The following is a 27,837-nucleotide window of genomic DNA, read 5'->3' as shown; positions in this document are numbered from 1 at the left end:
CTAACTCACTTACAATAATGGCTCTAGTCTATTGCGTATTAAATTTACTATTATAACTAGGGAAAAGGCCTGAATTAAAGACAGTGCCGGCACACCCTTTTTCGTCCTACACCACTACATACTTATTCACACACCTTCAAACAATACAAGCAGCATATAGCAATAACCATATGCAATGCACATATAGGTGAATATTTATATAATAAGAGAGAGTAGGTTTGTGTTTGTTCGTGTGTTCGTTTGTTCGCATCAAAACATGTCAACTTGTGGATTGCATACCGGAAAAACGGGAATGATTTAGATCTCCAAATTTTGAACATAGATTCTAAAAATATCAATCTCGTGCACCTGGAAGCCCAAATTTCAATTTTCCTTCTAGATTTTTCAAAATTAATGTTCAAATTCATCTATGCTACCGTACATGAAGTTCCATTAGGCTACACTGTTGCAGCCCAAAGTGTGTTTTTATGAGGAGGTTCCTTATAACACTGTTACAATCATTTTGGAACACCTGTGTAGCGCAATGGTAAAACGCTAGCTTACAGAGCGATGGTTCCTCGGTTCGAATCCCGATGCTTCCCAATTTTTTTGTTCTCAATTTTCTCCCTCGAAACGTATTATTATCAATTATTTTTTGAAGGAATTTGTTTTCATTACAATTGAACTTGGATTTTATAAAATAATTATTTTTAATGTAAAATTTTGCCACCAGTACAAATGAATTGGACATAGTCTTTATGCTGTAGGCCTATCATTGAATTTCATAACAAAAACATGAATAGATCACAATATAATAAGTAATTATTTATATTCTTCAGTTATAATGTACTATCAGACACGAATTCCCAGTGAAACGAGTATTTTAGGTATTTTGTTTGGAATTGTGAAAACAAAAGGCTGCCTGATTCAAATTGAGGAGGATCCTAATCGAACTAAAATGTGTTGATGTATTGGAAAAATCAATATGATTCTGTGAGGTTTTCAAGTATTATGTATTCTTCAGTTTTCTATACTATAATAAAGGAAAGAACTGGCTTATACACGTGAGGAATAGGGAATTATGCTTGACGCATCATCACGTATGAACTACTCAACTAATTAATTTGAAATTTTGCATATAGATTCTTAATTAACCGAGGATAGTTATTTATGCCTATTTTCAGTTCTTCAAGATTTCATCACGTCAAGTTTTCAATTTGTCATGCTTCCAGTTGTTATATAGAAGCAGCTGAACATTTCTTTTAAAAGGGACACTAGATGATAGGTATGATTGGGGATCCTATTCGAATAAAAATAACTGATTTTCTGTCGCATCAAAACCGCACCGATTTCTCAAACCGTTCAAAAGTTATTCTCATTCAAAGATACTGATAGATCATCCATCTAACCATCATCGTTACTATAATAATGGAAAGAGCTGGCTCATACACGTACGTGATGTAGGAAAATTATGTTTGACACATCATCACGTCTGAACTACTGGACTGATTGATTTGAAATTTTGCATGAAGATTCTTCATTAACCGAGGATGGTTATAGGCCTATTTCCAAATTTCGAATTTTTTATTATGTCAAGTTTTCATTTTGCAGTTTTAAAATAGACCCTTGTGAAGCACGGGTTACCTACTTGTAGGTTAATAAAACAAAATAAAATCTTATAGCACCTTTTATTTTTAAAAAACTTTAAAATAGTTTAACAACTAGTTTTGGTGATATTACAATATCATCGTCAGGTTATAAAATAACAAGCTATAGTGCAATTCATGTTCAAACTCTGACATCAAAGGTTGAACAAAAAGCATTGATGTAATCCATAAGGCATGCTGACATTTGAAAGTGAATACCACCGTAACAAGGTAGCCGCATAGCAGTATAGCAAGTGGAGGCATGCGGATTCGTATTCAACTTTTTAATTAACTTGTGAAGACGTCATGTAATGAAATTAATTATACAAGGAGAGATTCTTGTTTAAGAGTAGGTGAGAGAACAACTTGAATGTTGTCAGACTTCAGCTTCCTCCTCCTCTTCCTCGTCTTCCTCCTTCTCCTCCTCCTCCTCCTCCTTCTCCAATCCTCATCTTCCTCTCCTCATTCTCCTTCCCTTGTCCTTCTCCTTCTCCTTGTTCTCCTAGTCTTCTTCTTCCTCCACCTACTGCTCCTACTCCTCCTCTTCTTTCTCCTTCTCCTCCTCCTTTTCTTTTCGTCCTCATCATCATCCTCCTCCCCACCCTTCTCCTCCTCCTCTCATTCTCATCTTCCTCCTCCTCATTCTCCTTCCCTTGTCCTTCTCCTTCTCCTTGTTCTCCTAGTTCTCTTCTTCCACCACCTACTGCTCCTCCTCCTTCTCTTCTTTCTCCTTCTTCTCCTCCTCCTCTTCCTCCTCATCATCATCCTCCTCCTTCCCTACCTCCTCCTATCCTCATCATCCTTCTCCTCATTTTCCTTCCCTTGTCCTTCTCCTTCTCCTTGTTCTCCTAGTCCTCTTCTTCCTCCACCTACTGCTCCTACTCCACCATCTCCTCCTCTCCTCCTCCTCCTCCTCCTCCTCCTCCCCCCCTTCTCCTCCTCCTCCTCCTTCTCATCCCCTTCTACCACCTATTTCTTCGTCTTGTCATGGTGTGTATGTAATTAATTTCACGTATTTCAAGCCTCAGATCTGGCTTCTTCCTTAGGGTGAAAATATTGTTTCCACGCTTCAAGTTTTGGTTACATATACGTCGTGTGAGATGACATGTGTTGCCAAAACGTGTGACTTTAGGGGAATACAATTATATCTAGAACTACAAGACTTAACCTATTTCGGACTATGTGTAACATTATCTAAATTTGGGAGAGGAATAGCTCAAGGTTACCTTATTTTTTCTCTCCCTATCATTTTTATGATCTACTCATTGTATGAATCAATCCATCCCCATGGGTGTAACGTTTCATGAAAGGATATAAACGTTACATTTCTGTAACTATTCCGATACTGGGATTCAATTATTTTAGACATAAATAACAATTTATCAAGGCTATTGTTTCGTTATTTATCATAACAAAAAAAGATTTAGACTAGACAGTATGAGTTGATATATGTTACCAAAACGTGAAATTGGTGGTAGAGGAGAAATTCAATTTAAAAAAAATGGAAAACTTGGTTTTCCATGAAAAATTTAGGCATACAAGAACCAAAACATGCCTGAAAGCGGCGAAGAATCGAGATTACAAGAATTGAAATAAAAATGATTTGTGATCCACTAGAGGCACAATAAACGAGTTTCTTCAGTCGAAGGCGTTTTTGATAAGACGATTGGTTCTCGTAGGATTAATCACGGTTAAAATTTAACCGACTGTTGTGCAACCGGCACTTGAACATTTGCTGTTGGAATTCAAGCAATTTATGACAATTTTCCAAGGGAATGACTATGATAACATGAAGTTATTTCATTTTATACGAATATTTATCACAGAAACCAAAGAAGAATATAATTCTCAAACCAAACTCTTTTATCAAAATGGAGTACCTATAATTATTTTCAGTTTCTATATTATTTTTGCTAGAATACAGAGACTTGAGAATTTTGTTGAATAGTACCCAGTACATGCTGCTATCTACCGTCAGAGTTCAGAAATTCGTTTGCACTGTTGATCGACCAATCAGGAGAGAGGAAGGCGGAGCTTGGAGACGTGTTACTAGTAAGCTCCGTTGTGATTGGCCCGCTGCTTTTGTGCTCTGCTCTATTGTATGCTTCATCAGAATTGTCCTCCATTATCCTTCTACGTCTTCCCTTCAACTAAATAAATAAATAACTCTTTAATATCCTTATCTATCTATCTTTCTTTCACTCTCTATCTATCTTGTTTTCTTGTTCTTTATTCTTCCTTCTTGTCCTTATTTTCTTTTGTCATCCCCCATCTCCCTCATTGTCTCATTTTATATAATTTGATCTCCCCTCTACTCCTCTCCAACTCTTTACAAATCTCTTGAATTACCCATCTTCTTCTTCATCTTCTTCTACCTATTCTTACAGATATACGTGAAACGATCTCGTTCCTGGTCTTTTCTTCTCCTTCCTACATTCTTCTTCTCTTTTCTATATCTAGTCATCTTTCCTCCCTTTCCCCTTCTCTTCCCCTTATCAATATTTTAACTTATTTCTACACTTTTCAGTCTTCTCTTTCCTCTACGCTCCATAAGTATCAGCCTACTTCCTTTCATCTCCCCCCTATTTCTCATCATGGTTTTTTCTCCCTCATACACATACCCTCTCTTTTATTTCCTCCCCTCTTATTCAAACTTCATCCCTACCCTCTCTTTTCTATCCTAACAAAAATCTTAAAACCTCCTGAACTGATTCAACACATTTTTCGTTTATCAGAAGTACTTCTCCATTATTCCTTCTTCCCCTCTTTCTCATTTCTCTAATTCACTTCTCTCCTCTCTCCTTCCATGTCTATCTCTTTCTCTCTCTCTCACACACACACTCACACTCTCTCTCTCGAACTCTCACTCACCCACCAATCTCTTTAAATCTCCTGAACTAACTTAACACGAATTTCGTTTGTCAGAAATAGTGAGTGCGCAGTGACTTGTAGAGCCATTTAAGCAATTAAACTGCTCCAGCGTCACGCGTTTTGTTTGAAAGTAATGAATTTCCTTCTCTCCAATGTTCTCTACAGAGATCCACTCCAATTTGTCAGCATTGGTTGTATGGGGTAACATTGATGTTATCCATAAGGAAAGCTGACATGAATCTCACTGCTCAACTATTTTCAGATTCACTCTATAATGTCAGTATTGTGTTTATGGGGAACATTGGTGTTATCTATGAGAAGAGCTGACAGTTTTAAGTTAAACTCAGAACTAAACAATGTGCGTTTCTAACTCCAAAATCCCAGAGACAAACATGGAGGGAACTGGAAAACTTACAAATTTGGTATATAGTGAGGTCCACTTTATAATGGCAGTGGAGAAAGATAGGAGAACAGCGTTGCCAATACTTTGCCTTGCCACTGCCTTCTATAGAGTATAACAACTGATAGATAATGATGATAATATCGAGTGACCTGGCTGGCTCAGGTCTGGTGTCAGAGTTGTCAGGTCACAACAAACTGATCAGTTTCAGGGCCTCTGACATGACCTAACTACTGCTTTTTAGGCAGTCGGGACCGACGGTTAATGTGTCCATCCGAAACACGATAGATAATAAACTGATTGATGATGGCTGACAACAGTTCATTTCATGAATTCTTCATCTTTGAGATTTATTTCCCACTAGCCGTCAGGCTCGCTTCGCTCGCCATATCCGTCTAGCCAGGGGGCTCCGCCCCCTGGACCCCCGACTGGATCGTCCAAGAATGAGATCAGCAGGCTCGCTTCACTCGCCTGCATTTTTCATTTGAGCATTTTTATCATATGTTAGGACAATCCAGTCGGGGGTCCAGACTAAACGTCTGGCTAAACGGATATTGCGAGCGAAGCGAGCCTGACGGCTAGTAATATAATATTACCAGGATTGAAGTAACAGTGCCCAATCAATTTTTCCGCGATAAATGCATTTAAATCTTCAACTTGGTGCCAACCTAACAAAGTCAACTCAACTTAATGCCAACCTGACAAAATTATTTATTTAGTTGCCAGTTAACAACTATTTCGAAGAGGTACTCTATCTAGATTATAGTTCTATAGTAACATATGATATGGAAATTTCAATTATAATATTAAGAGATTGGGAGAATAAGAATATACATGCTAAAAGACGAACTTTAAACCCTTAAAAACAACCCTTAGAGTTAAAATATTGCCAAAAGATTTCTTAGTGCGCCTCTAAAGGGCCAACTGAACATACCTACCAAATTTGAACGTTTTTGGTCCGGTAGATTTCTAGCTATGCGAGTGAGTGAGTGAGTCAGTCAGTCAATCAGTGAGTGAGTGAGAGTCATTTCGCTTTTATATATAGATTTTCAAAAAAATAAGAGACCATTTGAATGACTTGGGCAACATGATCGACCTTTGATGCCTTTCGACGAACTTGTTATGTCGTGAGAGACATTTTTGTGTTTGCTCTACACAGGTGACGCCGATCTCACATTGCGCTAGGTGCGAATGAATGTAAAATCACATCCAGAAGCAAAGAAACTTTATTCACGCGTGAAAATATAGCTGCTGCATTCGCAGGTGGGAAGAATTCTCGTGTACAGTACGGGTCTTGTGGCTTTGCCTATCGGCGGAGGTCCACTAGACTGCAGTATAATACCAGTTCAAAGACATCGAAATTTTTTGAAAATATTATATCCCACTATCTTTTTATAAGCAACAGATGCTCTTCTGTATCTTCTCAAAAGCAATGTGTTGCATCCTAAAACATACACAAGGAGCGTTTTCAATCAAATCATATGAATATGAACGGGAAAGAATAACAAGCTTGGCCCAAAACTATTCTGTTCCCAAATCTTGATAAATAATATGTCCGAAAAAATAGGTTATATTTTTACTGTGGAAAGTTAAAGTTCAATATTTAATTTTCAATATGTACATTATAATATGACTAGCCGTCAGGCTCGCTTCGCTCGCCATATACGTCTGGCCAGGGGGCTCCGCCCCCTGGACCCCCAGCTGGATCGTCCTAAGATGTGATCAGCAGGCTCGCTTCGCTCGCCTGCATTTTTCATTTGAACATTTTCATCATATGCTAAGACGATCCAGTCGGGGGTCCAGACTAAACGTCTGGCTAAACGGATATGGCGAGCGAAGCTAGCCTGACGGCTAGTAATATAATATTCCCAGGAAATAGCTCTGATTGAAGTAGCAGTGCCCAATCAATTTTTTCGCGATAAATGCATTTCAATCTTCAACTTGGTGCCAACCTAACAAAGTCAACTCAACTTAATGCCAACCTGACAAAATTATTAATTTAGTTACCAGTTAACAACTGTTTCGAAGTGGTACTCTCCAGATTATAGTTCTATATTAACATATGGTATGCACATTTTTCAATTATAATTAAGAGAATAAGAAGAATATACATGCTAATAGACGAACTTTAAACCCTTAAAAACCACCCTTAGAGTTGATATATTGCCAAAAGATTTCTTAGTGCGCCCCTAAAGGGCTAACTGAACATACCTACCGAATTTGAACGTTTTTGGTCCGGTAGAATTTTAGTTCTGCGAGTGAGTGAGTCAGTCAGTCAGTCACTGAGTGAGTGCCATTTCGCTTTTATATATATAGATAAATCAGCTGACAAGTGATTACACAGATGTGTAGAGAAGCCAGTCTATTGCTGTATTTCCATAAGGTCTATGGTTTCAATCAGGTACTTGTCGATGAGAATACTGCGTGAGGTCTACTGTTCAATGAACTACTAGTATTATATCAATAAACCTGTATCAGCTACCGTCTATAGAAGGCATTAACAAGACAGAGGATCGGCAACGTTTTTCTCCTATGTTTCTCCACTGCCATTATAACGTGGACCTCACTATATAATTCCACATGGTTCGCTTTTAATCTGGAAGCTCTGTTCTGTTTTGCGAGAAGTAAAAGGATTCATATAAATTTGAAAACTTCTCGGTTGGCTGCTTTAATTAATTGGCTGACAATTTCAAAATGGCGGCAGACTTCCACACATCCACAACAAATGGCGAGGAGCAACTTTTAGTATATATGGGGAAATTGAAGAGTTTTCTGAGAGTTTTCTCTGTATATTATTCTAATAAGAGGCATCTGGTGTTTCTCGAATTTAGTGAGACTTACTTCACGTTAAACTGTGAGTATTTTTATGGATAGCTTCTCATTCAGCTTATGCTGACATTTGAAAGTGATCCTTCATATAGAAATGTCGCTGTCTTTCTCAAAGTTGAAATAAATTTCAAGAGCTGTAGAATGTCTCCTTGTAGAAGATGTGAAAATGGAATGAAATTAATTAATATAAACACCAGATACTAGAAAATTATTGTCGCTAATTTATGGATCAAGTCTATTGTATTGTTGTTCTGACTTGTGTTACTTTATTAGAGAATGAGTTTCAAGAGCTGTGCAATGAAAAAGAGGAAAAAGAGGAATTAAATTAAAACAAATATCAGAAACTAGTAACGACTGTCGCTAATTTATGGAGCAAGTTTATTGTATTTTTGTTCTAACTTATGTTATTTAATCAGAGAATGAATTTCAAGAACTGTAGAATATCTCCTTGTTGAGAGTAGAAGGGGAATAAAGTGAATTGAAACAAATATCAGAAACAAGAGTAATGACTGTCGCTAATTTACAGAACAAGTCTATTGTACTTTTGTTCCGACTTTTGTTACTTTATAAGAGAAAGAGTTTCAGGAACTGTAAAATGTCTATCTCTTCCCTGTATAGGGCTACTTTAATGGAAATAGAAAGATAATTAAACAGAGATAAAATAATAAACTTAATCCAATTAGACACCAATAACCCCATCTTTGATAGAATCATGCGAATTCAAATCCACAATTTATAGTTTTAGTTCATAAAATCATATGAATACACTAGCATATGATCAAAATAAGAATCTTCTAGCAGTATTTATTTATTTATTTGTATCATATCACTTGAAAATGGCATCAATGTCCGAAACATGTTGATGTGATTTTTATTTTTCTTTCTATTTGTAAAATGTCTTCTTGCTGAAGGAAGAAGAGGAAGGAGATCAATTAAAATATATGAGAAACAAGTAATGATTTTTTTTTTAATTTATGGAACAAGTAGTCTATTGTATTTTTGTTCCGACTTTTGTTACTTTATAAGAGAATGAATTTCAAGAACTGTAAAATGTCTCTTTGTGAAGGGTTTGATTGATTGATTGATTGATTGATAGATTGATTGATTGATTGAGTACTTTATTAATGTAGATTACAATATATACTGGCTTATACACTTATATACAATACAGCAAAACTATAGATGAATATACAAAATATAAACTAAGAAAATAATTATTGAGCTGTATATGATATGAAATGAAGCAATTTGTAATTACTATAGATAAAATTGTATGTTAAAATATACATGTATATAGATAAATATGTATGTATATAGATAAAACATAAATATTGTTATGCATCCACATAAATTGGCGGAGCTTTGGACATATCAATGGCCATTCTTCGGAGAGAATATTCGAAGTATCCTTCCCACTAACTCTGTACAAAAAAAAAACTCTCTACCAGGGTAGGAGAGGAATTGAATCAATCAAAACAAATATCAGAAACTAGTAATGACTGTCGCTAATTTATGGAGCAAGTCTATTGTATTTTTGTTCTGACTTGTGTTACTTTATAAGAGAATGAATCTCAAGAACTGTAAAATATCTCCTTGTTGAGGGTAGAAGAGGAATGAAATTTAATTGGAACAAATATCAGAAACAAGTATGTAATGGTTGTCACTAATCCATGGAACTATTGTATTTAACATGGAGTCTATTGTATTGTTGTTGTTTTGACTTGTGTTACTTTATAAGAGAAAGAGTTTCAAGAACTGTAAAATGTCTCCTTGTTGTAGGAAGAAGAGGAATGAAATTAATTAACCCTGAAGAGACACACTGGGGTGTTTCATACCCCAGGGTTTTTTTCTGTTCTGCAATTGACAATATCAAACAGATGGGAACTTATGCCCTGTATAAATTAGGTTTGTAGTATTGTCAACTACTCTCTACCACTTCCAGTCAGTAATAGCATTATACAAGGTCACCAGCTCATCTTGTTCTTCGTTTGGGGTGTCCAACACCCCAGAATGTCTTTTATGTAGGACTTCTACCAAACACTTTTATTACAAAGATTTACTTGTATTGTCACTAAGAATGTGGTATGGGATGATGGATCAGATTGGAATGAATGCTATGATTCTCTACAACTTGAGATTCAAAACAATAAAATGAAGATACGTGAGTTTTTGATGAAGTTGTCATTGGCAATGATCAAGCCATTCGTTCAAACCGGATTAGGAGCTCCAACACTTGGGTGGAACATAATACTTCTAAAATTAGTATAAATATTGATAAGCAGTGCTTTACTTTCGATTTTGTATGCACTTGGAACAAAAATGATTAAGAAACGATGAAATATGGTCTAAGTACTTGTTTTTTTCATATTTTTCAAAGAAAAATGCAAAATTAAATTGGGGTGTTCAACACCCCAGTGTGTCTACTGTGTTAGCATAAAGTAAGTGTGTCTCTGTAGGGTAAAAAATATATCAGAAACAAGGATGTAATGGTTGTCGTTAATTTATGGAAGAATTCCATTGTATTCCTCATTGGAATACAGTGAAGTTTATGTTGTTCTGACATGTGTATTTGTTCGAGTGATAACTTTGTAACTTTACTGAGTTTGTTTCTTGAACGAGTGAACTATGATGCGTCAATTAATAAGAGCTTGGCTGCTGGAGTTATAATCTTGTTAATTCATTGCATTTGGCTATTTCTTGATTGCTCTTAGTTTGTAATTAGAGTTTATATTTCTAAATAATTTATTGATAGATCCAAAACTCACCCTTGGTAATAGGCGCGGATAGGGCTTGTAGTTCACTGCAGTTGGCACCTGGAACAGAACAGGATTTTGTAAAATATGATGGTGAAAGAAATACTCTGTCACACATAGGCCCGGTTGCACAACAGCCGGTTAAATTTTAACCGTGATTAATTCCACGAGAACCAATCAGAGAAGTCGTCTTTTCAAAAACTCATTTTCTGATTGGTTCTCGTGAAATAAATCACGGTTAAAATTTAACCGGCTGTTGTGCAACCGGCACATACACTTTCAGAAGGAGAAAAAACAAGAAGGAGAGGAGGAGAAAGAAAAGAAGAGGAAAAGAGATGAAAAAGAAGGGAAAGGAGAAGGGAAAAGAGAGGAAAAAGAAGCGAAGAAAGAAGGAGAAGAAAAGGCACTCATCAGATTACTGTACGAGAGCACTTGACTGTATCTCTATCTCTATCTCTATTATCTCCATCTCTTTTCTATCTCTATCCATGCATCTGTCATGAATTGAAAATAAACTGAAAACTTCCTTGAAAACAGGGAGCAAAAGTACTCTAAACTTTCTACAGGACTCCACACATCCAGCACAAAATAGAACGCAGTTCAAGTGAAATGAGAAGAGAATAAAGAGACAGTGAAAGGAGAAAGAGGAGGAGGAAAAGGAAAAGGAGACGGACGAAGAAGAAGAAGAAGAAGAAGAAGAAGAAGAAGAAGAAGAAGAAGAAGAAGAAGAAGAAGAAGAAGAAGAAGAAGAAGAAGAAGAAGAAGAAGAAGAAGAATAAGAGAAGAAAAAAGAAGAAGAAGAAGAAGAAGAAGAGAAGAAGAGAAGAAGAAGAAAAGAGAAGAAGAAGAAGAAGAAGAAGAAGAGAAGAAGAGAAGAAGAGAAGAAAAGAAGAAGAAGAAGAAGAAGAAGAAGAAGAGAAGAGAAGAAAAAGAAGAAGAAGAAGAAGGAGAACAAACGAAATATTCAAAGAAGTGAGAGGCTATATGTTCACACAAAGCATAAACGTAAGACGTGAGAAATTCATCAAGCAAGATGGAGTTATCCTGAAGTTCAAAATACCTTTGAAGAGTTTTAACGCCGTATACGGTAAAGTCAAGTAGCTGCCTAGGCTCTAAGTTCCGTATTATAAGCCTCCAAACTTCTTGTTTTTCATGTTTCAGTAAAAGCGGGTCAGGTAGTAGTGCAGTTGAAAAAGTTGCTCACAAAATAAGGGACAAGAAAATCGAATCGGTTGCGGGATTGAGAAGTTAGTTGGTCAAGACTGAACCATGTAGGAAGTTGATACAATGAGAAAATAGTGTGATACATGAATAATTGGGGAAATTCCAGATAACCTTAAAGTGGAGAAATTAGATTGATCGATTCAGTCGAGTGTCAAATTTGTTTCAAATACTTTTGATTATTACTAGATTTTTGAACAGTACTAGAGTTGCCTATTCTATACAATTTCCCACATCACCTACAATACTAGGTATATCCTATATTACCTACAATTTTACAATAATTGGATACTGGTTTGTGAAATTGATATCAAGTTGAAATCTACACAAATCAGGAGGTACTAACATTTGGATAACGTGTATTACATCGTCTCTGATGTGACGTTTGCTACTTCTTGCTTGTGATTGGTCGAATTTGTAAGATGGCGGCTGTTGAAAATGGTCGACCAATGAGGTAGCTCCTTGAGTACAAAATTATTACAAAAGAATAAATTATAATAACATTCATAGTTCATACAGAAATGTTCAATCTAATCACAGTAAATTGAGATTAATTCCCAGAGGAATGCAAAATTTCCCTCGCAAAGGCCCGCTTGCACAAAAGCCTGAATAATTTCAAGTGAACCAAATCGGAAAAGACCATTTCAAAAAGATGTATCTACTGGAATTAATCAGAATTGAAAATAACCCGGCTTTTTTGCAACCGTCCATAAGTACCTGATTGAATGATTACAAAAGTTCAACAGCTGAGTCATAATTTTGACACAGCCCCACACACATGAACTCGCTCACTCACTTACATCATCAACAGACGACGAAGTAATTATTATCAGCTGTTTTTTCACGGATTAATAATAATCATCCTTTTAATGTCCTCCAGCTAGTTTTCCTAGGGATGAGACCTAGCGCAATCGAATCTTTATATTATAAACCTACTATGCTCTGAATTTTGTGAGAATCGTTAGAGCCGTTTTCGAGATCCGGTAAAATACAAACATATAAACATATAAACAGAAGTTGCTCGTTTAATAGTATAGGATCATCTTCCACATGATTGATAAGTAAAATTGGCTGATTGAAGTTTTAACCCTAGAATAGAATTTAGTGTTCAGTTTATCTCCAAAATAATATTGAACAAAAATAATAATAGCCTAAAGTAGTATTATTTTACCTTTCTCTGTAAAAAAAAAGCCATTCATTATTTTCCTCAATGCAATAAACAATAAATCTATCACAAATATAATCTAACTCTCCCACTCACTCTTCTCTAATGGTTCTTCTCTCTATCCTTTTTCTGAATTTTATTCTCCTTCTTCTTTATCTTATCTTTCTTCTATCCTTGTTCTCAGGTCTCCTCGTATTACTTCCCCTTCTATTTTTCTCTCAATTCGGTCGCGTGCTCACATAAATAAAAAAATCAAAACCAACAACCTAGCTAGTCACGGAAAAATAATGGTCAAACTTTCTCTCTCTCTCAATCGTTCTCTTCCTCTCTCCTCAATCATTCTCTCTTCTTACTCTTTCTCGCTCCTTACATTTTCTCTCACCTCACTCTATCTCACTCCTCACTCTTTCCACATCCTCACTCTCATCACTCCACCTTTCTTACAATAATCTCTATCTCTCCTCTCTCTCTCTCTCTCTCTCTCTCTCTCTCTCTCTCTCTCTCTCTCTCAATTTCCACCCACCATCTTGAAAAACTGTACGCTATCAGCTTACAATAATAATTCTTATCACAGTAATCAATCACACCAGCAATTCACACAAAACAAAACCGTCTAGAGGACCTGTCAACTGTTCTCCTTCTTCTCTTTCTTTTTCTTCTTCTTATCCTTTTTTTTCTTCTACTTCTTCTTCACGCTTCTTCCCTTGACATTGGCTTGATTCTCCTATTTTAAAATCCATGTTGACCCATGCAATGCGCCATTCATTGACTTGGGACGTGACGTCATGCGAGAAAAGACTTTCATTCATCACGAAGTAAATGAGCAACTAGACTATGTTCATTTCAAATGTACTGTAATGGTTCTGATATTGGAATAAATTTATTTATTTGTTTCATTTAAAAAAGATTAGTATTAGGACTTTAGCAATAATGAGACTTTGGTAATCTTGTAGTTGAATTTTCCGTGTGATTTTTTTGTCGTGAGAAATTTATTTTTCTGTTGAAAAATAAATTTTCTCACATTAAGTTTTTACTAATTTGCGTCAGGGAAGACTCCAATTTCATGCAGGGTTGAAGTATTCTCACGGAACTGTATTTCCATTAGCGATGGAAAATACACGAGTGTTTGGGAATATTTCAAACTTGCACTTTCCTTTCCGACGGAATTGTGCTCTGCCTCCACGTGGACCGTCGTCTCGTTGGTGGAAGGGGTACATGATTTGCGTGGAAAAGATCAGTTCCAATAAAGCCGCGGCCGGAATCAGATAAGAATGTAGAGGTAGCCTCGGGTCTCGAAGGCCCTAATTGAACGTGTTACATGTGATGAAATATACGTAGTGTATGAATTTGATCGATTACAAGAAGGCATTCGATAGGATTCAGCATGTAAAAATGATGGAGATCTTGAGGAGCACAGGAATGGATGAGAAAGATCTTCAAATCATTCAAAACCTGTATTAGAATCAAACCTCTACTATAAGGATCAGTGCAGAGGAGCAGACCAATGCGGTTGACATTCTTCGAGGCGTTGGGCAGGGCTGCATCCTTTCACCATTGATATTCAATCTTTATTCAGAGGAAATCTTCAGGGAGGCCCTTGAGAATACTGGAATGGGAGTATTGTTAAATGGAGAACGCTTGAACAATCAGATATGCAGATGATACTGTAATTTTCGCTGACAGCATGAACAGCCTGCAGGAGCTTGTGAACAAGATAGGAGGCGTCAGTGAACAATATGGCTTGGAATTCAATGTAAACAAAACAAAGTTCATGGTGATAAGTAAGGGAGCAGTGGGAGGATGTGACTTGATGCTTAACACCAAGCCGATAGAGAGGGTGCAACAGTTCACGTATCTGGGAACCTTGATCAATGAGAAATGAGATCATTCTCAAGAGGTAAACTGCAGAATAGAAAAAATCGAGGGCTGCATTCAATCAGATGGCAAAACTGATCAAGAGTCACAACCTTAATATGCACATCAAAATCAAACTCCTCCACTGCTAGATTTTCTCAATACTTTTCTATGGGATGGAGTCATGGACATTGACCAAGTCAACTGAAAAAAGACTCGAGGCTTTTGAGATGTGGCTGTATAGAAGAGTGTTGAGAATTTCATGGATGAACAGAGTGACCAACAAAGCTGTATTGGTGCGAATGGATAAGGATTTGGAAGTGATGAACATCATCAAGAGCAGAAAGCTTGCATATTTCGGCCATAATTATAATGCGCACTGAAGAAAAATACGGCCTGCTGAAATCCGTTCTCCAAGGAAAGATCTATGGCAGAAGAGGACCAGGAAGAAGGAGAATATCATGGCTGAAAAACCTGCGTACCTGGTTCTCCAAAACTACAACAGAACTTTTCAGGATGGCTGTAAATAAGATATCCATAGTCAGGCTGATCGCCAATATTCGGAACGAATAGGCACTAGCAGAAGAAGAAGAAGATAAATTTTCAAAATGTTTGATTCGATTTCGTAAAATTATTTAAAGTAGTTTGAATTGTGTATGTATTTTATGGTTTATTATGAATGTCAACACCAACAACGTAGTGTAGTGCAAAGTTTCAGTCGTGATGAGATTAATAGTTCTAAAGATAGCGAGTGGCATTATATTTACTAGCTCATGTTTCAGAAACCCAAATTGACCAAGTCCCCAAATTATTCCTTGTAGTAGTAAAATGAATAAGGATCACGCTACCATCGTAACCCGTTAGAATTCCAGACAAACAGTTATCAAAATTTTAAAGATAGTTACCTCGGCTTATAGAATATGCAATAGAATGTTTTCGAATATTTTGTTGTTGAAATTCTAGTAGTTTAAATTATTAAATAAATCTCAAAATTGAATAGAATGCAAATTTTGTTGTTCAAATTTAGAGATCTCTCTTCTACCCCCATCTGGGGACGGTTACAGTACAATACATCAGTTTCACTTAATAATTCACAATAATCTAAATCATCTAATCTTGACTAAATTCGATAATTGACAAAATTTTTGTCATTAAATAATGGCACGATGCGTTGTGCTATAATTTACTGTATTTCACACGTGCTTGAAACATTGCTTTAAAAGTATTTATTCCCATGGCTTTTATCGGCAGAGAGATCCTTTTGGATGTTCTGCCTTGCCGTATTACCCAATGTCATTTCCTATCAACACTCAAGTTTATAGGTTATGTATTCGGATATTCATGTTTTCTCACTAAATATTTGCACTTTCACTTCCTGAGTTTCTATTTTATAAATTTTAGAATCAAGAAAACTATTTTCAAACACAAAATCACATTCAAAAAGCAAAAACTATAAAAATGTTGATAAAAATATTGAACTGAAAATTTCACATTAAAATTTTTTCCATGGTAACCAAAATTTAAAATTGCTTTAAAATGAAGGACGGAGGATATAGATTTGAAAAAAATCCAGAATTAATGAAGGAAGTTCATTCCATAGCATCAGCTATGAAAAGTGGAATGCGCATGTTAGTGGCGCAGATGTCTGTACGCATCTTTAGATAGAGTGATGATAGAATAAAATTTTGATAAATCCAAATCATTTCCAAAATGAAAATATATAGTGAGTATTACTCCGCTTCTCGACCAGTCTCTAGAATAGAGTGATAAAGTTCTTCATGAAACAGTGATTACGATGGAAAGCAATTATTGTTCATTTTGAGGTTAATTGCAAGGTAATTAGTGACTGTTTCGAAGTTCCAGAATTGCAAGTACGAGAGTCGGACACTAGGTTGCGCTGCTGAATGGGAATCTGAATTTGGAATGAGATTTAATGAGCTTATAAAATGGGGAGACCTATAGCTAGTAGAGCAGCAACCAAAGTTCATTTTCAAGTTTCATGGTTAATTTTCAAGCAGTTATTGTCCGTTTTCAAGTTCATCTCGGAGTCAATCTTCCAAGTTCAAACTAAAGAACAAGGATTGAATTCTTGTTATATTATATTGCATTGTATTATATTCAAGGGTTAACATCTAATATCTAAACTATCAAATACCTTTAATTGATTATCTATCTATCTATCTATATATAAAAGCGAAATGGCACTCACTCACTCACTCACTCACTCGCAGAACTAAAAATCTACCGGACCAAAAACGTTCAAATTTGGTAGGTATGTTCAGTTGGCCCTTTAGAGGCGCACTAAGAAATCTTTTGTCAATATTTTAACTCTAAGGGTTGTTTTTAAGGGTTTGAAGTTCGTCTTTTAGCATGTATATTCTTATTCTCCCAATCTCTTAATATTATAATTGAAATTTCCATATCATATGTTACTATAGAACTATAATCTAGATAGATTACCTCTTCGAAATAGTTGTTAACTGGCAACTAAATTAATAATTTTGTCAGGTTGGCATTAAGTTGAGTTGACTTTGTTAGGTTGGCATCAAGTTGAAGATTTAAATGCATTTATCGCGGAGAAATTGATTAGGCACTGCTACTTCAATCCTGGAAATATTATATTACTAGCTGTCAGGCTCGCTTCGATCGCCATATCCATTTAGCCAGACGTTTAGTCTGGACCCCCGACTGGATTGTCCTAACATATGATAAAAACGCTCAAATGAAAAATGCAGGCGAGCGAAGCGAGCCTGCTGATCTCATTCTTGGACGATCCAGTCGGGGGTCCAGGGGGCGGAGCCCCCTGGCTAGACGGATATGGCGAGCGAAGCGAGCCTGACGGCTAGTACTATAATAAAGGAAAGAACCGGCTTATACACGTAGGTGATAGGAAAATTATGTTTGACGCATGCATCATCACGTCTGAACTACTGGACTGGTTAACTTGAAATTTTGCATATAGATTTTTTAGTTAACCGGAAATGGTTAAAGGCCTATTTTCAATTCTTCAAGATTTCATCACGTCAAGTTTCCAGTTTGTCAAGTTTTAAAATAGACCCTTGCGGAGCACGTGGTACCTGCTAGTATGAAATACTTGAACCCAACATCATCTTAACTCTTCAATTGAAATACATTCAGATATTGGACCAATATTTCCGCATTTAGACCCTCATATTTATCACATTCTATTGTTATTTTTGCTTCTATTCTGTATTTTTGAATGTTATTTAGAGTTTTTTCTAACGGCTTGGTTGAGTGGCAGTGTGGACATTACTATCCAAACTCCTCCACGTTATCAAATACAAAGTCATTCTATCTCTTTTCTGTAGGGCTACTTGTATCACATTATATTTTATCACAAAATATTTCAAAAAAAAGGTACTGAGATTTTTATTTTCTTTTCATATTTAAAGTCATTCTATTCTAATCATTTCAAATTCTTATTTACTGAAAGCAATATTGATCAATCACCAGGCCTACTTTAACCCTTGAAAAACATGCGAGTTTTGAATAACGCCAGTAGGAGTGGAGTAACTAATAACTCTAAATATCTGAGAAATCCCCAAGTCAGTCAGGCGTGAATGAATTCCACTAGTAAACCTGTACTTGTACACCTGAACTTCCTGATATCAGAAATGTTCCATTCAACATGAGGGTAGAGAATAGAACTTCTTTGAAATACAAGTATGTAAGTATACTTCATGGAGTCAACTTCATGTAGAAGTATTCTCCTTGAAGTATGCAAGTATACTTCGTGAAGTATACAAGAATACTCCTTGAAGCACACAAGTATATAATATTGTATGTAATATATGTGGATGAAGGTTAAAAACCATCGAAATACAAGTTATAAACTATACGAAAAGTAATACTCTACTGGAAGGGTTACATTGGAGAGCAAAGGTTTCATATTTTGAATTGATAGCTTGAAAACTGCGGCAAGGTAGTTTACGTTGCACCTTCAATACAAACTTTGTATATTGAGTGAGTGAGGACTTCAGCAACTTATAATATCGTTCAATAAGTTGGTGAAATAAGTTGTGGACTTGTTCTCGTGAGATGGATGGATCCTGGCCGACAACTTACAACTTGATAATATCCCAGTTTTCAAATTCATTTTCTTCGTTCAACGTACATGGAGTTAAGTTACTTGAAAGATATTGGTGTTTTCAATTTATACAGGTAGAACATGTGTAGTAGTAGAGGTAATAGTGTTGTGGAACTAAATTCAATTCAATTCAAAAGTTCTTTATTCCTCATAAAAAACAAAACAATATTATTTACAATCTGCTGTCAGTTCTACATACTCTTACAAGAACTCATACATAAGAATAATATTTTTGTACAATAAAAAACACAAAAATAATTCAAATAGAATTAAATCAATAACAATATTATTGTACAATAAAAAACACAAAAATGATTCAAATAGAATTAAATCAATAATAATCTTATTGTACAATAAAAAACATAAAAATAATTCAAATTAAATCAAATAGAATTAAATCAATAATAATATTATTGTACAATAAAAAACACAAAAATAATCCAAATTAAATCAAATAGAATTAAATCAATAATAATATTATTGTACAATAAAAAACACAAAAATAATTCAAATTAAATCAAATAGAATTAAATCAATGATAATATTATTGTACAATAAAAAACACAAAAATAATTCAAATTAAATCAAATAGAAAATGGTCCTCAAAAATCTTCATCCTAGTATTTTAATCATGATTGAGATTCATAACTTATCAGGGAAGAGTCGTGAACCGACAGTGCTTTAATTCAGGAATGATCTTCAGGAATTTGAAGTTTGAAACAGATTATTTGTGAAAAGATAAACACTTACAAACGGTATGAATGCTAAAACAGATTGTATGAATAATAGATTAGATAAGTAATCCAAATTATTGTTTTCGTGGTTTCAATTGAAATCTATGATAATAATGAAGGAAAGAATTGGCTTATACACATACGTGATAGGAAATTCACGAATGACGCATCATCACGTCTGAGCTATCGAACTGATTAACTTGAAATTTTGCTTATAGATTCTTAATTAGGTTGATTATAGGTCTATCTTGAATTCTCTAAAATTTGAGTTTTGCTGGCTTTGTCAGATAGAAAGCAAGATATTTTTAACTTGAGAGTTTATGTGTTATTGGAATCTTATTAGTATTTCTTGCTTTTCTATTATTTTTATGATTCATAGTATTGTATTGTTTTCAATTTGACAGAATAAAATTTGTTAATGGATTGATTGATAAGTTTTCAGGGTGTCAAGTTTTTCATCAAATCCTCGCGGAGCATTGGTTACCTACTAGTCTATAATAATATAATGAAGTAAAGAATTGACTTACACCCGCATAGTGTAAGAAATTTACGAATGACGCATCATCACGTCTGAGCTACTGGACTGACTAATTTGAAATTTTGCATATAGATTCTGAATTTACCGAGGATGGTTATAGGCCTATTTTGAATTCTTTAAGATTTCAGTGGGTAGTGCTTCCAGTTTGCCAATTTTTTTATTAGACCCTTGCGGAGCTTGGGTTACCTACTGGTCTATAATAATATAATGAAGTAAAGAATTGGCTTATACACGTAGGGGATAGGAAATTCACGAATGATGCATCATCACGTCTGAACTACTCAACTGATTAACTTGAAATTTTGCTTATAGATTCTTAATTTACCGAGGATGGTTATAGGCATATTTTAAATTCTACAAGATTTTAGTTGGTCAAGTGTTCAGTTTGTCAGGTTTCTAATTGGACCCCAGCGGAGCACGGGTTAACTATAATATTTTCAAATATTTTATCAATTGTGATACAAGTTTGGTGTTTGTTTTCGCGTTTGAGAGTTGATTGAGATACATTCTCTTCAATGTTTGTTTCTATTACCAACTGCTTGTTTATTAATAATCGCTTTTGAACAATTAAAATACGACATAACAGTATTTGTCGTAATTTTATTGTTCAAGAGTGAGATAAATTAAAAATTATAGTTGATAGGTTAAATCTTATATTGGACTTGACATTGGAATTGTGTGTGTATCTGATCATAAAATCTACATAATCTCTAGATTCTTCATTTGAAATTATTGTTCCAAAACAGTTTTGTTCCAAAACTGTTGTTTCCATCTGGATTATATATATTTTGTCTATGAATGATGAATGAATAATTCAAACTTGATGTTATTGAAAGTTATCATTTGTTGATTGAATGATGAGAAATTATACTTTTGCTCGTTTCACCATAGAGAAATAATATATTCCGTTCATTTCTGGTTTCACCATGCGAGTTCCTCGTGCATTAATTAGATTACTTTATTTATGTATGTTACAATATTTACTGGCTTATACACTAATTTACATTAAATGACGGTAATGCTAATTCTTCAACGAATTTTTAGAAAGTATAAACAATTAATCAATGAGAATAAAGATTGAATGCAATTAGAATAACGATAATATAATAATGTGATGTAACTTCATAAATCGGCGGTGTTTCAACAAATAATTTTCAATTCTCTAAGAAGGATATAAAATATCCTCCACATTACACACGACCGGGATAGGGGATAGGTCAAATTAATAAATTGGCTCCATGTTTATCAACTCATTTTTCTGTTCAAATACAGAAAAATCACAGTTTTTAGTAGCACCAGGTTTTCTTTCTTCATGAACAAACTGGTTACATTCCCATTTACTCATCTGATTAAATTTAAGAATATAAAAAGAGAAGAATAAAAAAGATTGATTCCGCATTTACATCGTGCACTATTGTAAGCCGGCTCGGTTCACGTTGTTGTTTCGATTTAACTCAGTTTTTCCATCTCCATGAGAAAATATTCAGCTGTCAGCTGTTTGTCAGTTGTATTCAGTGAGAATAGAATGTAACATTCTATCGGTTGTACCGTCAGCTGTTCTTTCAAAACCACTCCAAAATACTACTTGTTCACATTCAAACTCATATTTTTACATTCCTTACGATAGCCTTTACTTGTCCTATTAAAGACTTTTCTAGCAATATTTCTATCAATACCTTGTCGATTCTCAAATACGAATATCATTGAATCTATTCCAGTTGAGTACAATAGTAAACATGGGATACATTGATAACTGTTAACTTCTACCAATCAAAGACATTTTGGATTCCAGTATATTCTTCCATTCTTCAGCATCCTTGAATTTCTGTCTAGAATTTTTTCACATTCCTCAACTTCCTTGAATTTCTAATTAGAAAAATATCTGGTAGACTAATTGGAATTCATGAACATTCACATGGTTGAGTGGTAGAGAGGACTTGGAAGTCCTAACTCCGCATATTAAAGATTTTTTTCATTTTCATTTTCAACATTGACACAAGAACTTATATAGAACATATTATGAATATTGATATTGAAGCTTCGCAATGCAATGACTTAATCTTTTCGTGGCCGATTTTTAACGCTGATTTTATTGACCGAGCGAAGTGAGGTCTAAGATTCAAGTCCACGGTTTGGCATTTCTCTTAATGTTTAAATTTTTATATGATACGCATTTACGGCGAATCGCGGTAATAGATTTTCATGAAATTTGACAGGTATGTTCCTTTTTTAATTTCGCGTCGACGTATATACAAGGTTTTTGGAAATTTTGAATTTCAAGGATAATATAAGAGGGAAAATGAGCCTCCTTCATATTCCAATATTAGAGTAAAAATCAGACTATAGAATTATTCTTCATAAATCAGCTGACAAGTTATTACACAGATGTGTGGAGAAGCCAGTCTATTGCTGTATTTCTATTAGGTCTATAGTTTCAATCAGGTACTTGTGGATGAGAATACTGTGTGAGGTCTACTGTTCACAGAACTACTAGTAGATGTTGCATGCAGCAACACTGCTTTTAGAAATGTTTCACAAACGATCAATATTGAATAAATAGACATGAACTTGTCATACCATAAATCTTTTGTATTGAAATAACAAGAGATATTCTTCCCAGTTGTTACTCCATTATTGATATATGGTGAACTGAAACCAAAATACAGAACAGCAGAAGATAATATAGAAAATAATGAGCATGGAGTACGATTGGTAGTTTAATGTCTTGTCAAGGTGAACGTCTGTCATTGGCCTAGACAAGCCACTCTCACAAGGTCAAACTTTCACCTCACCATATATTTCGATTGAAAATTCCAAGTTCAAGTCATAGTATTCATATTAAGTATGGGACAATTTATCATACTATTCCAATTCCGTTTGATAGTATGATTCAAAATTATTCCAGATACGATTCAAAGTATTTGATCATTTCTCAGATAATTTCGATCACTATAAATAATAAAATTATTATTGAAAACCCCAAATGCAAGTGATAGTAGTTTATGTGTAATTTTTACTTTCCTTGCCCTATTACCATAGGTAAGGAAAGTATTGCTTTCCTAAAAAAATTAAGGTACCCAAATTTCTAAATTTCTATATGTTTCAAGGTCCCCTGAGTCCAAAAAAGTGGTTTTTGGGTATTGGTCTGTATGTGTGTGTGTGTGTGGTGTGTGTGTGTGTGTGTGTGTGTGTGTGTGTGTGTGTGTGTGTGGTGTGTGGTGTGTGTGTGTGTGTGTGTGTGTGGTGTGTGTGTGTGTGTATGAGTGTATGTGCGTCTGTGTACACGATATCTCATCTCCCAATTAACGGAATGACTTGAAATTTGGAACTTAAGGTCCTTACGATATAAGTATCCGACACGAACAATTTCGATCTGATGCAATTCAAAACGGCTGCTAAAATGGCGAAAATTTTGTCAAAAACAGGGTTTTTCATGATTTTCTCGAAAACGGCTCCAACGATTTTGATCAAATTCATACCTAAAATAGTCATTGATAAGCTCTATCAACTGCCACAAGACCCATATCTGTAAAAATTTCAGGAGCTTCGCCCCATCAATGCAGATAGATTCCCAATTATCAGGCTTCAGATACAATTGAAACCAAAAAAATCACGTGGAGTAGATTGAGCATGAAAATCTCTACAATTAATGTTCAGTAACATTTTCACCTAAAATTGAAAATAAGCTTTAAACTCGATAAAATATGATTATTCAATTGCAAATTATTGTTGATTCTATTGAATCATTCACTATGAAGAGATAGCAGACCTCATGTGTGTCTCCAGCGTTATTGCCCTGTCACCAGCTGGCTCAAATCTTTGAATAGTAGACTTGAGATGCGCGGGAACACTAGCGTCAGGTGATCAATTTTCATAACGGCAAGGAAAATTGTGTGAGTGCGCCACACCAGATTTTTACTCTTGTCGTCTTCTCTAAACGTAATGAAAATTTGAATGTAATTTATTTGTTGATGTCAATTGATGATAATTATTACAAAAAAGCATTATTCTTATAACAAGAGAGATAGAATAAAGGGATTCGTATACAACAGTGACAGTGAACAGTGAAAATATAATTTACATGTGTTCTAATGGTATCATTCATACTCACTCGTCAGTGCTGAGTGGGAATATCCAATTGGTAATCATGAGGATTATATTTTCACTATTCACTGTCACTTCTGAGTGCGAGTCCAGCATATAATGCTCTTTATTAGCACCAACCCCTTAATAGGATAAATATAAAACTGGGTTAATTGTTACACACGTGGGAGAAACACAAAGTTAATTAAGCAAGTGAGAGGAAATTTTAAATTCCACTTTTTCCTCTCAGTTACAAGAACTAAACAAGAACAAGGAATGGATGGGATAAAGATTAGGAAAATTCAAAACAGAAGAAGGAAAACATGTTAGAGAAAAGGCGAGAAGCAGATGTGGAAGAAGATGATGAAGAATAGAAGAGACGGAAAAAGAAAGTTAGAAGAAGAATATGTGATAATGGTCAATAATCTTTCTGAAAACTGGATACCTGCTGTGGAAACTATCTTACTTATCAGTAGTCAGGAACTGGAATATCGGTTTTTTTTAGAAGTTTTTGTTTTGAATGGGAAATGTTTTTGTTGCTAGGTTTAAGTTGAGCTTCAAGACCATACAGGACTTTCAAGCTCGCTTATAGACATGGTACCTCGGTTTAAAGTCCTAAGAGGGTTTCAAGTCTACATTGCTCCAGTTCGAAGTCCATGGATGGGTTCATTTTTCCCCATAATCTCGTATTCTTTTTACTTTCCTTGCCCTATTACCATAGGTAAGGGAAGTATTGCTTTCCGAGAAAAATTAAGGTACCTCAATTTCTAAATTTCTTTACGTTTCAAGGTCCCCTGAGTCCAAAAAAGTGGTTTTTGGGTATTGGTCTGTATGTGTGTGTGTGTGTGTGTGTGTGTGTGTGTGTATGTGTGTGTGTGTGTATGAGTGTCTGTGTACACGATATCTCATCTCCCAATTAACGGAATGACTTGAAATTTGGAACTTAAGGTCCTCACACTATAAGGATCCGACACGAACAATTTCGATCAAATTCAATTCAAGATGGCGGCTAAAATGGAGAAAATGTTGTCAAAAACAGGGGTTTTCGCGATTTTCTCGAAAACGGCTCCAACGATATTGATTAAATTCATACCTAAAATGATCATTGATAAGCTCTATCAAATGCCGCAAGTCCCATATCTGTAAAAATTTCAGGAGCTCCGCCCCATCTATGCAAAATTTTATTTTAGATTTCCAATTATCAAGCTTCAGATACAATTTGAACAAAAACTTTCGAGTGGAAAAGATTGAGCATGAAAATGTCTACAATTAATGTTCAGTAACATTTTCAATTTAAATTGAAAATAAGCTCTAGATTCGAGAAAATGTGATTATCCAATAATTCCAAACTGTTGGCAACTATTGATTCTATCAAATGATTCACTATGAAGAGATAGCAGACCTTGTATGTCTCCAGCGTTATTGTCCTGTGAACAGCTGGCTCAGATATTTGTTTATAAGTAAACTTGAGATGCGCGTGAACACTAGCGTCAGGTGATAAATTTTCATAACGGCAAGGAAAGTTTTGTGAGTGCGCCACACCAGATTTTTTCATTATTCCCCATCTTATTCATTTTTCCCATTATCTCGTATTCTTTTTTCATCTTCAAGGTTTTGGAGTCCGCAATGATGATCTAAAAGTTCACACATGTGTGAATATGGTAACCTACTCCAGTTTTGTAGTCCATGTGGTTTCAAAGCTAATGTAGATGGTACATAAAATTGAAGTCACTATGTGGGGTTTAATATTCTGAGAGAAAATTTCTCGCTTTTCTCACACTACAGCCTTGAGAAAGTCACATATGGTTTCAATCCCCATATCCTTTGTATGCTGTACCAATAGATGGCTTATTTCTCTCTTTTTCATCATATCGATGGCTACATTCTAATACCACGTATGAGCATTTTTGAGCATTTTCGGTTTATGACCGCTTCTAAAAGTATTTTTTGCGCTCTTTCCAATGGTTCTAATCCCAAGTATCAGAAACAAACGGTTCAGCTGTTATTCACTATTTCCGGTAGCACGTATCAGAATTTATTAAAAATAAGTTCTAATAGCCTGTATCAACCAATTTCGAATATCACGTATCAGAAAATCAACATTAATACGTTACCTAGGTTTCCAATACAACGTAAGATCACCAATTCGAATACCTCGTATTGGGAACACGACTTCGCGCCCAAATAACACGTATGAGAAGCTAACCTAACAAACTCATTGGCCAAAATCGTGTGCTGCTTACCGACAGTTCTTTTGTGCTTTCTTTCTTAAAGTATTTAATTGAGCATAATCTTCTGTGATCGCCTTCAAAAATGTTCAGTAATTCAAGAACTGAGAAGATTATGAAAATGGTTTCTGATTCTAAGGTAAGAATTCACTTGTATAACTTCTAATTAATTTAGTCTACACATTACCGGTAGCCTACCGTATCTATTCGTATGTTACTAGGCCTATAGGCCTACCTGAATTTAAATTAATCCCAATTGTACTCTGTAAGTTTGATTTTTTATTAATATTTTGATATTCCATACCTTACATTATAGAAAAATATGAGTTATTGGAACCAACTATAATAATAATAATAATGCAACAAGTGTGGTAAAAGATGGTGTTTAGGTTATATTACCGTATGGGAATAGTTTATACATTATGTATAGTTTATACATGAATTAAATCTCTCTTAGATTCCCCGCTATTCATTTTCTGATTTATTTGCTGCAGGTATCAGATACAGGACAATTGCTGCAAGAGTTTCCTGCCTCTCAGATTGAGACTCCAGCCTTTTCATTTGAAAGCACCAGCGGCTGCGATTCTTATGTTTTTGAACTTCAAGAGACTCCAGAAGTGGTAATTATTTTTTTACTGGTTTCTTTCACTGATTTAAGGTCTAGACACACATATCCGCAGCTTGGGCATGTTATGGCACGCATAGTGTAAAACTGCTATACCACATCAAACAAAGATTACTTCCTAAGATGCCCAATCATTACTTCCTTTAATAATATTATATTTATTTATATTATTAGTCATTCAATCATTTATCAAGTTTCAGTTCATACTTAATGGTAGGTACAACAGGATTACTCCCAAAAGGAGTAGGCTAAATTACCCAATTTTTTCATCAAAATTTGTCCAAACTTAGGTTATATCTCTTAAGAACATTTCACTTCAAATTTCACTCAAACCAAAAAACTAAAAACTAATTTTGAATTTTGGAAAAGAAAATTTTAGCAACTACCTATACACTATAAAGCTGCCTACCGGCTTTTGTGCATATTGTGTACAGTATTGTCTCTTATTTATCCAATTCCGCTCGTGTATGATTGTTTTTTGGTTTTGAGATCCATTCAAAAATAAGAAATATTTTTATCTTTGTTGCAGATATCAGAAACAGGACAAGTGCAAGAGTTTCCTGCCTCTCAGACTGACACTCTAGTGAACGTGTGTGATTCTTATACCATTGAGTTTCAAGGGACTCCAGAAATGGTACCTGAAATGGTAATTTTTTCTTGGTTTTTTTTTCAAAAATTCAAACTAAATTATTGAGACGTTTCACTAACTAAAACTACAATAAACTATTCACAAATACAATTTCTATTATAACTAACATGAAATATTTATGAGAATAGAAAATGCTCTAGACTCTATCAAGTTC

The 27,837-nt window shown here is 34.9% G+C and overlaps 2 protein-coding genes across 2 annotated transcripts in view; one reads left to right on the top strand and one right to left on the bottom strand.

The window, feature by feature from the left end:
- The window catches only part of LOC111059042, a 336,110-nt gene that overhangs the window by 255,018 nt on the left and 53,255 nt on the right, over positions 1-27,837 (bottom strand). The window contains 1 exon segment of the mRNA XM_039439523.1: positions 10,491-10,538. The gene's annotated coding sequence lies outside the window, so the exon portion shown is untranslated.
- LOC120354091 overlaps positions 26,398-27,837 on the top strand; it is a 40,841-nt gene continuing 39,401 nt past the window's right edge. The window contains exons 1-3 of the mRNA XM_039440326.1: positions 26,398-26,548; positions 26,904-27,029; positions 27,564-27,680. Coding sequence (XP_039296260.1) covers positions 26,495-26,548; positions 26,904-27,029; positions 27,564-27,680 — 297 coding nt within the window. The 5' untranslated portion in view covers positions 26,398-26,494. The remainder of the gene's footprint in view (positions 26,549-26,903; positions 27,030-27,563; positions 27,681-27,837) is intronic.

Source organism: Nilaparvata lugens, chromosome 13, assembly GCF_014356525.2.
Source record: "Nilaparvata lugens isolate BPH chromosome 13, ASM1435652v1, whole genome shotgun sequence".
In the NCBI taxonomy this organism is placed as follows: domain Eukaryota; kingdom Metazoa; phylum Arthropoda; class Insecta; order Hemiptera; family Delphacidae; genus Nilaparvata; species Nilaparvata lugens.
This window is presented reverse-complemented; position numbering and strand designations above follow the sequence as displayed.